Consider the following 14704-nt stretch of genomic DNA (forward strand, 5'->3'; position numbering starts at 1 on the left):
TCTACAAGTGTTATTTATTTCTTCATCATCAAGTTTAACTTTGTCTCCACTATTTCTCCTATCATTACTAAAATTACATTTCATATATTCTGTTCTATTTCTACTTATCCTAAAACCTCTAGATTCCAAAACTTCTCTCCATAATTCTAGCTCAGTCTCTACTTCGTCTCTAGTTTCGTCAATTAATACAATATCATCTGCAAACAACATACACCATGGAACCTCCTTTTGAATACTCTTAGTCAATTGGTCCATCACTAAAGCAAAAAGATAAGGACTCAAAGCAGATCCTTGATGTACACCTATGGTGATTGGAAATTCTCTAGTTTCTCCATCTATAGTCCTTACACTAGTCATTACTCCATCGTACATATCCTTAATGACATCGGTATACCTACAACATACACCCTTTTTTTCTAAAACCCACCATAGAACTTCCCTAGGTATCCTATCATATGCTTTCTCAAGGTCAATAAATATCATATGCAAGTCCCTCTTCTTTTCTCTAAACTTTTCCATTAATCTTCTTAAAAGATAAATGGCCTCTGTGATAGATCTCCCAGGCATAAAACCAAATTGATTTTCCAAGATCTTCGTTTCTAGCCTTAATCTTTGTTCAACTATCATTTCCCATAGTTTCATCGTGTGACTCATAAGTTTAATTCCACGATAGTTATTACAATTTTGAATATCTCCTTTATTTTTGTATATAGGTATTAAAGTATTTTTCCTCCGTTCATCTGGCATTTTCTTAGTTTTTACAATTATATTAAATAAATTAGTTAACCATATAATTCCGTTATCACCCAAGCATTTCCAAACTTCAATTGGGATGTCATCTGGTCCCATAGCTTTCACATTTTTCATCTTTTTTAGTGCAAACTTAACTTCTTGAACTCTAATGTTGCGAATAAATCTTATATTTTTGGTCTTTTCCTCATTTGACAATTCTAAGTTTAAGCCTTCTATTTAGTTTTCATTAAACAACTTACTAAAGTAACTTCGCCATTTTCTTTAATATTTCGTCCTTAACCAAGACAATATCATCCTCACTTTTTAAACATTTTACATTTCCCAAGTCCTTGCTCTTCCTTTCTTTAGCTTTAGCAAGTTTAAATATATCTCTTTCCCCTTCTTTTGTACCTAATCTATCATACAAACTATTAAAAGATCTATATTTAGCTTCACTAACGATCTTTTTTGCATCTTTTCTTGCCTCCTTAAATTTTTCAAAGTTATCTTTGTTTCTACATTTTTGCCACGTTTTATACCAAATTCTTTTTGTCTTTATGATTTTTTGTACATCTTTATCCCACCACCAACTCTATTTGCTATTCGAGAATCTTCCCCTCGATTCACCTAAAATCGCTTTTGCTATCTTTTTAATAGAGCTAGCTAATCTTTTCCAATGAGTATTTGTATCTATCTCATCCTCTATGGTCCAATCCCAATCTTTGATCATTTTATCTTTAAATTTTATTATATTTTCTCCTTTTAGGTTCCACCATTTAGTTTTCTTACACTGGTTTATTTTATCCTTTTTCTTCCATTTTTTAATACTCTATGTTGTGTGGTTAGGTTTTCACCTGGAATAACTTTACAATCCTTGCATGATAAACGATCTACCCTCCTAGTTAAAAAAAATCTATTTGACTTCTATTTTGTCCACTTTTAAAGGTTATTAAGTGTTCTTCTCTCTTCTTAAAGCAAGTATTCATTATTCTAAAATCATATGATATAACAAAGTCTAAGATCATCTCCCCAGACTCATTTTTGTCTCCATATCCTCTACGTATCCTCTCATAATTATTATCATCTCTTCCAACGTGTCCATTCAAATCTCCTCCTATAAATATTTTCTCAGTCCCTGGTATGTCTTGTATAATACTATCTATATCTTCCCAAAATTCTCTTAAGATTTTTTGCTAAGCCAACTTGAGGAGCATAAGCACTAATGATATTTATTATCTCTTGTCCTAATACCATCTTGATTTTTATAATTCTATTCCTTACTCTAGTTACATCCACAATGCTACCTTTTAAATTTTTGTCTATAATAATGCTTAGTCCATTCTTATATTTTTATTTTCCAGTGTACTAAAGTTTAAATCCTGATTTATCAATTTCTCTAGCTTTTTCCCTCACCCACTTAGTTTCTTGAAGGCAAATTATATTAATTCTTCTTCTAATCATTGTATCAGCAATTTCCATGCTTTTACCCGTAAGTGCCCCTATATTCCAAGTTGTTAATCTAATCCTAGTTTCCTAATGATAATAATACTGATGATAATTAATACCCGACTCTCTTTATATTGGAGGGTTGTTGTCCCAAGCATTCAATATTTTTTTTTTTCACATGAAGCTCAAAGTTTTTGGTAGGTGTGCTATGCTTGCCATATTGAAGTGCATTTGGTTGAAGAGAAACCAAAAATCAAAGAGAACAAAACAGAAAAACCAGCACGCCCTAACAAGTCAACAAAAAATGCCAATGGCGCTAAATATCCGAGAAGCACACCCCCTTGAAATTCCCATGAAGCCAAATAATCAAATCTTCTCCCAAACCAGCAGAAACGACATCGCCTTCCCTGAGAAAATACACACATTACATTCCATCAACAATCCCCAAAATACAGCAAAGAAAGCACATTTCCATAACGATGCCTTTCCTTTTTCCTACCAAAACTGACAAAAGAAACTGCCAAAAACTCCTCCATTGTCTCTGGAAAAACCCAACATTCTCCAAAACAATAGATTAACTTGTTCCATAGCCTCCAAAGCAGCAATGCAAGAAAAGACGCGGAGCAAATTCTGAACAGTTAAAAGCACACAAACATCTGGAGATAGGGCCTTCAAAGGCCTCCTAATCTACAACAAGTTATTGTTATTGACTCTATTAAGCGCAACCAACCAAATAAAAGCTTTAATTTTAGGAGGAAATTTGGCCTTTAAAAGACTTCTGTAGAGAGGAAAGGAAGAATAGAGTACTCGTCAAAAAAACAGAATAAGACTTGCAGTAATAAATCCCCAAGGATTCCAAAGACCAGGATCAACTATCAGCCCCCAAAGAGATCGGACAACTACGCAACAAGACTAACAAAGAGGATTACTCTTTTGTCTCCCTATCATTCAAGGACCTCCAAAATTGAAAATCCCAAGAAGGTAAAGGACCGCCCAAATCTACAATAAATGAAGAAATGGAGCCTATTAGCCCCAAGCTCAAAATGAAAGCGACAAGGAAAAACGGTGGACAAAACAACATTCCCCATCCAAAGATCTTGCCAAAAACATATATTACAGCCCCTACCTACCCAACAAGAATTTAGTATGGGGAATAAAGAGGGAATAAATCTAAGAAATAGCTTTCCACGAATTTCCAAAGAACACCTAAAACCAAAATTAGTATTCCAACCATTCTCATCAAGCCCAAACTTGTTGTTAAAAGCTCTACACCACAATGAAGAATTCTCTAGCAAGAACCGCCAAAGCCACTTGACCAGGAGAGTCGAGCTTTTAGATGCTAAATTTCCAAGACCTAATCCACCCTCCCATTTAGACCAACAAACCACCTCCCACCTCACCAAATGATCCCTAAAGCCCCCTACCCTTGACCAGAGGAAATATTTCATAATTCTCTCAATCTTGTTAGCAAACCCCACAAGAATTATAAAAATAGAAAGAAAATTCAATTGGATAGTAGAAAGACAAACCTTCATAAGAGTAATTTTGCATCCGAAAGGGGGGAAAAAAAAGGCACTCATCCACCCATCTAAACACTAGACACCCTCTCCACAACCGGATCCCAATAACTAGAAAATAACCCCAAAGGAACACTTGAAAAGGGAAAAGAAGGAGACTTCATTAAAGGATCAGGAATGTACAAAAAAGAGAATAAGAAGTCTTCCTAAACATAAACGGAAAAAAACAAAAAAAACAAAAACAAAAACAAAAAACAAAAAAAGTAAAAAATAATAAAGGAAAAGAAACACCAATCAAACCATCAAAGAAAGTCAATCATGTTGTATATTTGAGAAGCTCACTCGTTTAAAGCACCAAGAACCAACACACCATCACAAAGTCAAATAATGAATCTTGTCCCAAAACGACAAGATATTCAGCTTCTTCTCAAAAAAAAAAAATATGCACGTTAGGTTCCAACATAAACCCCATAACACTGCAAGCACATCCCCATAATACTACCAAATTCTTTTTCCTACGAAACCATGAAAGGAAATTGCCAGTAACTTCACCACCATATCCAAACAAACCCAACTTCCTCCCAATAAACCAAAAAGCTTATTCCACACTTTCGAAGCAAAATCTTAGTGCAAAAACAAATGAGACAATATTTTCCGAATTGTTAAAGCAAAGAACACATACATCTAGGGAAAGTTCCATCCCCTACTTTGCAACGAGTTCTTGGTGTTGACATTATGAAGCACAAGCAAAGAAGCCTTAACTTTTGGGGGAACTTTAACCTTCTAGATTTTTTTATGGTGCGGAAAATAAAATTTTGAACGGATCAAAATATTGCAAGAAGATTTGCAAGAATAAACCTCCAAAGAATCCAAGGACCAAGAACGACTATCCACTCCAAAGGAAAGACGACAATCATAACATCAGCAACAAAGAAGAAAGCTCATCTACCTCCATAAGAGACCAATAATTTTTTACATATTAGTATCATCTTTTGCATTTATTCTAGAAAATATTCGTATATCTAGCCTAATTCTGCAGCTCTATTTCAAGAGCCATCAAGAGAACATCAATCTCTAGCGAGAATTGGAGGATATTTTACATTGATATCCTTTTATTTTTTCTCTTTTTTCATTCATTTTTCTCATTTGTCTTCCTCTTTTGGTAGGGTGTTTTATACTTCTTCTCTTTGTAATTTTCCCTTCCTTCTCCCTTTGTTAAATTCTTCTTTAAGAGGAAAAAATATTTTTTGCGTGGACAGGAAATCATTAAACATGCAACAAAGAATGCCACATCTTGCAGTTTTTATAATACTCATCTAAGTTGGAATAGTCTTGTTTACTATTCAAATTTTCACATGAGAGCGATTAGTTTCTTCTGGTGCAACTTCTTTGTTGATCAAAATCATCCCCCATCGGAATTTGTAGTTCATTATAAAATTTTAAACATCACCTTGATCAGATCAGTTCAAGAATTAATATTGAACAGAGAAACATACCTCTATCATCCCAGTCTTCATTTTTTGATTAACAGATTCAGTTGGCCGGGATCGAACAACACCTTCCACAGCAATCACATACTCAAGCCTCAACTCATTAACAGTGGAATGCGCATCAGGAAACTCATTAGGAAGGGTTGCAACCTGCAAAAGACCAACATCAATACACAAAATCAAGAATAACAACTGTAGAACAAAATCTTCACAAAAGCATCACTAAAATCTATGAATGAAGACCAATGCATCGTGGCAAATTTGCATTCTGCCATTTTCAGCATTGATAAAATTAAATTTTAAAAGAATAAATAAACAAGTAGAACAAAGAAAAACATAAATATATTCATTAAACTACTTTCAAAATAAGTTGGCATTGGGCACGGCTGGCGTAGGTGGGAATTAGTCTGGTGCGTAACACCCAGCCATATCAAAAAAAAAAAAAAGGTTGGCATTGAATAATTCATAATCCCGTCCTCAGGAATTATTCAATATTTGAACAACTAATGATTCAAGGGACACTCCTCATGGCACTTAAAACACTCGTTGCCATTGAAATAACATATATATGAAGTGGCATTTCCACATACACCCGTGAATTGGAATTAAATAATTCATAATCAGGGATACAGAAATTCAGCTTTCAAGTAATTCACACTCAGGTATAGAAAAAAACACTAACTTTAGAGTAAACTCGTATATATACATATATGCATACACTAAATAAAAATTAAAATTAAAAATATTAAAAAAAAAAAAAGGGTGGGGGGGGGGGTAAGTAGAAGAAACACTAAAATTCACAACCGGAGGTTAGCTGAGAAAATACAACGAAAACCCCAAAAAAAAAAAAAAAAGAACGAGTAGTACATTTACCTGAACGATACCAGTATGATCTCGAAGATTAAGAAAAGTGAGACCTCCGTGAACCCGATGCAGAGCAACCCAGCCGCAGAGACGAACCCGTTTACCCATATCATTGACAGATAAGTTACCGCAATGCGCAGTTCTACTGAGCCATTGAAAAGAGTCCTTGACGGCAGAATTAAATTTAGAGTCAGTTATCTGGGTTTCAGCAGAAGAAGGCGGGGTGAGAGAAGCAGAAACAGAGGAAATGCTTTTTGGAAGTGTTTTAAGATTGAAGGTGCGGGAGGTAGGGAGGGGTGCGAGGAAGAGTGGTTTGGAGCGAAAGGCAAGTAGAGGGAGTGCTCTGATAAGCGCGGACATGGCCCTTCCGAAGGTGCGGCGTGGGGGGTTGGGGAAGGGTTGGGGTTGAACGGGGTTTTGTCTGGAGAGCGTCGTACGATAATCGTGTAGAGATGTTTGGTCAGATCGCGAGGACCGAAGGGCCTCGCTGTAGTTCTGTAGCTGAGTAAGGCACAGAGATATTGGTAGTTTTAGAAGAGAATAGTTTCGAAGATTTTTTTTTTTTTTTTTGGGTTACGCGGAGTGTGGGATCATTGGAAGCCCTAGTCCCACGCCTACCTCTACACGTAAAGAAGTAAATCGCGGATATGCACTCAAAATGGTAAGATTCGAACTCCCATTTGACCGTCAACCGGCCCTCAATCATCTTTCGTTACCACCTGAGCTTACACAACTGGAGGCTTTTTAGTTTTTACCTTCATAGAATTCAATTCAAATATAAGACATTTATCATTAAGTTTGGAATTTTAAACACTTACATATTTTTAAGAGATAATATTTTGATAAAATTTGGTGTGCCTATATTTGCATCGAGTTTGTAGAGGTTATTTTGGATTAACATTGAAAATTTTTTAAATTATTGAATTAAATTGTAATAATTAAATTGTATAGTTATTGAGTGTGTACATTATTTGATTTCAAATATTTTTCAATATTATGTAACTTTTAGTAATTTTAAGAGGCTATAAATGTTGGTGAGTGATTTTGGATGTGTTTTATGAGAGAGAGAGAGAGAGAGAGGGTAGCATGCAACGATATGAAATATATAGATTGACAAAATTAACAAAAAAAATAGTAACAAACATTCAAGAAAATTAAAAACTAGGTAAGGATATTACCTCAAACTACGGGTTAAAAAAATTGAATGGCAGCGTTAAAATTTATCAGGAGGTTCTAAATAGTAATTACTTAATTTATGACAAGGTTTTAAAAGTTAATCACTATATTTATTGTTTCATAAAATAGTTTAAGAATAAAAGAAAGTTACAAAAATTATTAATTCAACAATTATTAGAGATTATAAAAATATTAGGTCAATCAATAAATGAAATATTTAAATTAAATAGAATTATAAATAACTAAAAATGAATAGCTATAAGATCAATAGTTTATTGAATTCCTATGCATGTACAATTTACGTTTAGTGAGTCTACTTAGGTCAGAGGCTAGAGCATCGCATTTGTAATGCGATGGTCATCTGTTCGATTCCGATAGCCGGTTTTTTTTACAAAAATTAATTTATAAATTTATGATGGCATTTTAAACTATGGATCACCTTATTTGTTGAGGGTTTTTAAAATATTTGTCTTTGTTGTGTCATAAACTAATTCATTTATTGGGAATGGTTATACAAATAATGAATACATTATTAATAACAGTTAAAAATTTAAATAACGAAATTATAAGGATATTTTAATTTATGTGCTAAATTATTCAATGAACTTAATGAAGATTTTGATTTTATAATATTCCTTTATTATAGTTAAATTTATTGAATACTTGAAATATAAAAGGGATAATATCAAATTTTTATATTTTACACATAACTAAAGTCAATATTGAATTTTGTGTTTTTTTTTAACATTCATGTTATTTTCTAAATTATGCAATTAATATCAATTCTTGTGGCTTAAAATATTATAAAATTTTTATTGTCGGGATTTTGACAATACTTAGTTACATGGCTAAAATTTTGTAGTTGGACAACATTTTTTGGTTTATTTTATTTTGTTTTTTAAAATCCTTCCCATACATAGCATGTTTTTCTGCTGGTTTTTACTTATTTGATGTTATAATATGCTCTAAAATTTCAAAAAGGTCTTTAATTTGTTAAATATACAAGATGGTAAGTACATAAAAGAACTTGAAAAATTATTAGTATGCTTATAGGTGAAGATTGAAACCATACTAGATCTATTACCTTTTCTAAAATTTTCTATATTGCTACATTGAGATTGTTAAGCTCAAATTTTGTAACAAAACAAATGTCCATATGTCAAAGATTTATAATATTGAGATGTTTCTAGGAATTTTTTTTTTTTTTTTGGATATCATCGGGGTGTCCTGGGCTTATGCACCAGACTAATTCCACACCTACGTCAGTTGTGCCCTCAACCAACATGTAGGAGGTAAATCATGGATGTGCGCTACAAGCGGTAGAATTCAAATTTCAGACTTCACCTTTGTCCAAGGTCGTCTGTCGCTCATCCTTACCATCTGAGCTTATACCCGGGGGCATTTCTAGGAGATATTTAATTGATGACATAAGTGTGTGCTTAATGGTTCCAAAGGGTGAACAAGAAGTATGATAAGTATATTGGGGCAACAATGATCATGTGAATATCATTTGTTCTTTACCACTATACTTGACTTGTGCCGAAAGTTGCAATATGTGAGTTTATAAATGATCCAATCTTAAAAACAAAGTGAGCTAGAATATGATAGTATTTAAAATATTATGATTTTATGAATATATATATATATATATATATATATATATGTTGCGGGATAAAAAGTTGAAGAACCTCTGGTGGACCTTCCAATCTCGATCCCCCGAAAAGGACAGAAAAAGAAGCAAGGCTTAGTGGACATGGGGTGTACTGTGGGGGATCACTCTGATGCCTAATTCAGGGATTGGCTTTGAGAGGTATAAAGTAATAGTAAAGTTTGGTTATGAATGAGATACATTGGCATGTCCACCCGAGTCATTATTTATAGCGCAGGAATTTAACCCGAGGATGTAATGTCATTTATTGGTGACCCGAGTCCCTATTTATAGCGCAGGAATTTAACCCGAGGATGTAATGTCATTTATTGGTGAGTTATGGTGCAAGAGTGAATCACTCTGGCCTTTATGGAGTTGACACCAACTATTTATGGTGCAGGTCTGAGTCACTCTGGCCTTTATGGTATTTGACCCATTATGAGTAGCTATCTTTGAGTGTTGATGACCTTGATTGGTGCTGCATCTTAATTCTCCCATATGGCAAGTTAACCCTTTGACTTTGGTATATTTAGGGTATATCAGTTGTCCCTTCTTCAGTTTCGAATTTGTGGAGCTTGCTTCTAAAATTCGAAAGTTTTTTTTTACCTGCTCCTCGTGGGCAATTCTTGTCGTGCTAATCTCACTGAACCATTTTTGCCGACCTGTTCTTGCTGACCTGTTCCTGCCTACCTGTTCCTTTCGACCTGCCCTTCGTGGGGCATTCTTGCCTACCTGTTCTTGCTGACCTGCCCTTCGTGGGCCATTCTTTCCTACCTATTTTTGTCGACCTGTGCTAGCTGACCTATTCCTGCCGACCTGCCCTTCTTGGGGCATTCTTGTCGACCTGTTCTTGCTGACCTGCCCTTCGTGGGCATTCTTGTTGACCTGTTCTTGCCGACCTGCCCTTCATGGGGCATTCTTACCGACCTGTTTTTGCCGACCTATTCCTACTGACCTGCCCTTCGTAAGGCATTCTTGCCGAGCTGTTCTTTCCAACCTGCCCTTCATAGGGCATTTTTGTCGACCTGATCCTGACAACCTGCCCTTCGTGGGGCATTCTTGTCGACCTGTTCTTGCCGACCTATTCTTGCTGACCTGTTCTTGTCGACCTGCCCTTCGTTGGGCATTCTTGCCAACCTATTCTTGTTGAGCTATTTTTGCCGAGCTGCTCTTCGTCGCAATTCTTGTCGAGCTATTTTTGCCAAGCTGCTCTTCGTGGCAATTCTTGCCGAGCTATTCTTACCGAGCTGCTCTTCGTAGCAATTCTCGTCAAGCTGTTTTTGCCGAGCTGCTCTTCATGGCAATTCTTGCCGAGTTGTTCCTACCGATTGCTCTTCGTGGCAATTCTTACCAAGCTATTTTTACCGAACTGCTCTTCGTGGCAATTCTATCGGCCTTATGAGTTTTACTTGTCGGTTGGGCCTTTTTTGCCTAATGATTTGTGCTCATTCGACAGTCATTCGTGTGGCCTCACGAGCTTTACTCGTCAATTGAGTCATTTTTACCTAATGAGCTATGCTCATTTGTTGGGCATTCTTGTGGCTTCACGAGCTTTGCTCGTCAGCTGGGCTGCTTTTGCCTAATGAGTTGTACTCATTCTTTGGGCATTCTTGTGGCCTTACGAGCTTTGCTCGTCATTTGGGCCACTTTTGCCTAATGAGTTGTGCTCATTCTTTGGGAATTCATGTGGCCTCATGAGCTTTGCTCATCAGTTAGGCCATTTTTGCCTAATGGGTTGTGCTCATTCTTTAGGCATTCTTGTGGCTTCACAAGCTTTGTTCTTTAGTTGGGCCATTTCAAGGTCCTTTTTTATGTTCTTTCGCACCTGCATAGTTTCAAGATTTGTTGTTATTTGTGTCATACCCTGAGAGATTCAAGATTTCTCTTGATTCGTGATCACTCCTATTGGATGTTACATTAGCTTGGGATGCGTGTGACAGCTTTTGTGTGTAGTAAGATATGCATCCTTCTTAGATAATGTGCTTGTACGGGGGCTCAAGTGCTTCCTTGAGATGCGAATGAATTTATATTTTCCTGCCTTCTCCAGATGCACGCTTTCTTGGGATTTGGGCAAGCTTTTCGCTATAAAGGGTGTTCACTTGCCCATTTGCTCCTTGTCCCGATCGAGAGTTTCCCCTTTCCTCTGCTAGCTATGTTTTTCCTTTACTTTTTTCTTTGTCTCTTTTCACTGTTTTTATTTGTTTATGTTTGGTTGTATGTTGGTTTGTGCTTTATTCTTCGTATGTTCTTGGTGTTCTTCGTACGTTCTTGGTGTTTTTCGTATGTTCTTCATATGTTCTTGAGATGTTCTTCGTATGTTCTTAGTGATTTTATAGAAAGTTATGCTGTTGATCCAAATAATCAAGTAATTAAAGTTGTTTGTTGTGTTTACCTTTGATCATCATGAGGTCGTCGGAGGCTCAGTCCAAGCCTCCAATTACTGTGAGGACTACCCGGTGTAGCCTTTCCCTAGTAGATATACGCAATATACGTCGTTTATTCACTGTTCCTAATAATATCAATATTAGGTTGCCGACCAATTCCGAGTCTACTCTAGAGCTAGGGCCTAATAAGCTATTTCTATACTCCGACTTCCTTGACCTAGTCCTAGGTTGCCCTTTGATCCTTCCTTCACCAACGTGTTCCGTTTTTATAATATTGCCCCCTCACAGCTCGTGCCCAACTCTTACTTATCATTGGTATCTTTTTCCATTGCCCTCCTAAAACGAGGTCATCAACCTATAGTACCTCTGTTTCGGAGTTGCTTTTAGATGAGATCACATTCCATAGATAAGGAACTATATTACTTCAACTCTCTTCCTGAATATGAATTGTTTGCTCCTGGTAGCTCTTCCATTCACAATAGGAAGTTCGGATTCTTTTTTGCTTCTGGTGAGCTAAACTATCACGACCCCCGCGTCTGGTATACTCCTCTTGATGGCGATGGTGATGTTCCTTCCTCTCTCTTTTAGAGTTTGCATATATACTTTGCATCTAACTTTACTCTCTTCTTCAGTGCTGCTGCGGCACCTGGCTCTTACACTATCCCCATCAGAGCAGGTCATCCTTAAAAATCTGCGAGAAGGTTGTCGGTAGGGGATTGTTCCTCACGGCGAGCTGCTTAAGGAACGGGTCCTTGTGCAGTACAAGCTTAGTCCCATCTCTCCAAGTGTGTCCTATCCATGATTGTATATACCATGTGGTTGTTGTTCTTTGTTTTATTCATTTTCCCTCTTCCTTTTGCAGATATGGATTTCAATAAATATGAGACGATGATGGTTGAGGCGAAAAGGCAAAGGTTGAGCAAGAAGAAGAAGAAAAGAGATTTTCAGGGCGAGTCAAACAGATGGTGGATAAGTTGGTAGTGGAGTGCAAGCCCTTAACTCAGGTGGATCCGCCCATGTCTGCTCCATCGGGAGGGCCCATCTTTCATGAGCCCACACTTACTAGCCTCGCCTTGCGCTGTATAGTGCATTCGAAGGACCTTGTGGAGGCTAAGTTGTTGCTTCCTGATTATTTGTCTACCACCATGCGACATACTACCTAGCAGATACCCTTGTTAGTTTTGTCTATGATCTCTCACTTTCAGTACTTGTAATTCGTGGTAATCTTGTATTGTTTGCAGATGGCAACTATGGTTTTGGCCCAAGAGGAGAAGGTAACTGAGATGTACCAGCAGAGCCTTGATGCGAGGGAGAAATATGTTGTTGCACAGAATAAGTTGCATGAGGCCCAAGCTAATGCTGATCGCCACGAGAGGGCTCTCTAAGAGGAGATAGCAAGGATTCGACGCGAAGAAATCCCTGCTGCTGCCAGTGTCGCAGTGTCAGAGTACTAGAATTCCAATAAGTTCATCCTCAACTCTTCTAAAATTTATCGCACTGGTTTCTGGAGGTACCAAGAGCAAGTCAGGACGATGCATCCTGAGTTCCTGACCTTTCTTCGACTGGTGTGTGCTCGTACGGTTATAGCAATGAGACCCCGAAATCAGGGGAGGAGATGGACGAGACTGAAGAGCTTGGGAAGGAAGAGGTTGGAGAGGGAAGCAAAGCTAACGACTATAAAGTTCAGCTTATTATTTTATTATTTTTGATAGTGTACTCTTGTTGTTGAAGCCTCTAAAGCTTAATTGTACAACTTTTTGAGTAATAGAAATTTAAGAGTAGTACTTCTTTAAGATATAAGAATTTCACATTTTTTTTCATCTCCCTTCACTCTATGTCTTTTAGAGTGTACGTCTCTGGCTTGATTTCTGACGCGATTTGGTATGGTCCCTCCTAATTGGGCTTCAATTTGTTTGAACCGGGCTCTGCAAGGTTGTTTCACACCTTCTTGAGGACCAGGTCTCTTGGGTTAAATGTTTGCGCATTAACCCGAGCATTGTAATACCTAGCCACCTTTTGTTGGTATGTCGTGATTCTCAAATGTGTTTGATCCTTTCTTTCCTCTAGGAGATCTAATTCCGCTCTTAACTCTTTGTTGTTGCTCTCCTCGTCAAAGTGTTGCCTTCGCTAGGAGGGGATTCCGACTTCTATAGGGATGATTGCCTCTGCTCCAAAGGCGAGCATGAAAGGGGTTTCACATATAGCTGCTCATCGGGTTGTGTGGTACGCCTAGATAATTGACGAAAGTTCTTCTACCTATTTGCCGTGTGAGGTGTTGGAATTGGTGAATTCCTAAGAGGGGGGTGAATTGGAATTTTAAAACTTTTTCCTAAGTCAATTCAGATTCCTCAGCCAGTATTACACAAACGTAGGGTCTTTCTATATAATTATAAACTCAATCAAATATTAAAACAATTAAACGCAAACATTCAAGTGCTGAAATTTAAATGCGGAAATTAAAAGCAAGCACAATAAATGTTATTAGGGTTCGGTTAATACTACCTACGTCCCTGCCTTAACTCGCAAGCTCAAGGATTACCACTATTACTCACTTAACGGGTGGAGCGGTACTAGTTACAACCAAGTCAAATTATCGGGGCTGGCCTCAACCTTCACACACTGTCCTTACGGGGCGGAGAATTCCCACATCAGGCCACGCCTGGATTACAATCAAATAACCTTTTTCGTACAAGTAAAGGTGTTTCCAACACAAGCAGATTTGTACAACAATATGCTCAATACAATTACAAATTGCACTTTTGTATGATATGAAAGTATAAGCTCAGTGAAGTCTAAAAGCCAACTCTCAGTTATACACAACAATAATAGTTTATGTCTGAGAGTGGTGTGAATATATCTTTGAGTTCAAATATGTACATCAATCACAAGCAATAACCTCAAAGATCTCAAGTGCACACTCAAATATCTCTAGAACAAATATCAAGTATAAAGTATAGGAGATATTTGAAATCAAACTTGTTTGAAAAGTATTTTACAAAAGCACACAAAAGTAAGCCTTTGAATACTTGCAACAATAATGCAAGACTCTCAAGCTCTAGAGAGTATTCCCACTAAAGACTTATGAATTAAATCACAAGGGAAATCTCAAGCTCACTCTCAATCAAATCAATATCAAACACATACAATGAGAGTATAAGCTAATATAAACAATCTCAATAATACTCTTACCAAAGGATTTTAGCAAGTAGGATGAGTAAGAGAGGGATTTTTGGCTTGTATATAAGAAAATAAGGATTTGGAAATTCAGAGAATTTTTTGGCTAATGATATTTTCTAATCCCACTTAATCTTTCAAAATGAACTAGTATATATAGACATACACAAAAATATAAGCGTTGAGAGACATAAGAGTCTTTTTAGAAAAGATAAATGAAGGTTAAATAAAATTAACCATGTTTTACTGCTATTAAAAATGTTCAACCTAAAG

General features: G+C 36.7%; 1 protein-coding gene across 2 annotated transcripts in view; it reads right to left on the reverse strand.

Moving 5' to 3' along the window:
• The window catches only part of LOC131164712 (aspartate--tRNA ligase, chloroplastic/mitochondrial), a 68160-nt gene extending 61508 nt beyond the window's left edge, over window positions 1-6652 (reverse strand). The window contains exons 1-2 of one of the 2 annotated variants that reach the window (XM_058122131.1): window positions 6059-6652; window positions 5192-5335 (exon numbers count right to left, since the gene is read on the reverse strand). In XM_058122131.1, coding sequence (XP_057978114.1) covers window positions 5192-5335; window positions 6059-6409 — 495 coding nt within the window. In that variant the 5' untranslated portion in view covers window positions 6410-6652. The remainder of the gene's footprint in view (window positions 1-5191; window positions 5336-6058) is intronic. The other variant, XM_058122130.1, reaches the window with a different exon arrangement.
• Window positions 6653-14704: the final 8052 nt, after the last annotated feature.

This window comes from Malania oleifera, chromosome 9 (genome assembly GCF_029873635.1).
Source record: "Malania oleifera isolate guangnan ecotype guangnan chromosome 9, ASM2987363v1, whole genome shotgun sequence".
Taxonomy (NCBI): domain Eukaryota; kingdom Viridiplantae; phylum Streptophyta; class Magnoliopsida; order Santalales; family Ximeniaceae; genus Malania; species Malania oleifera.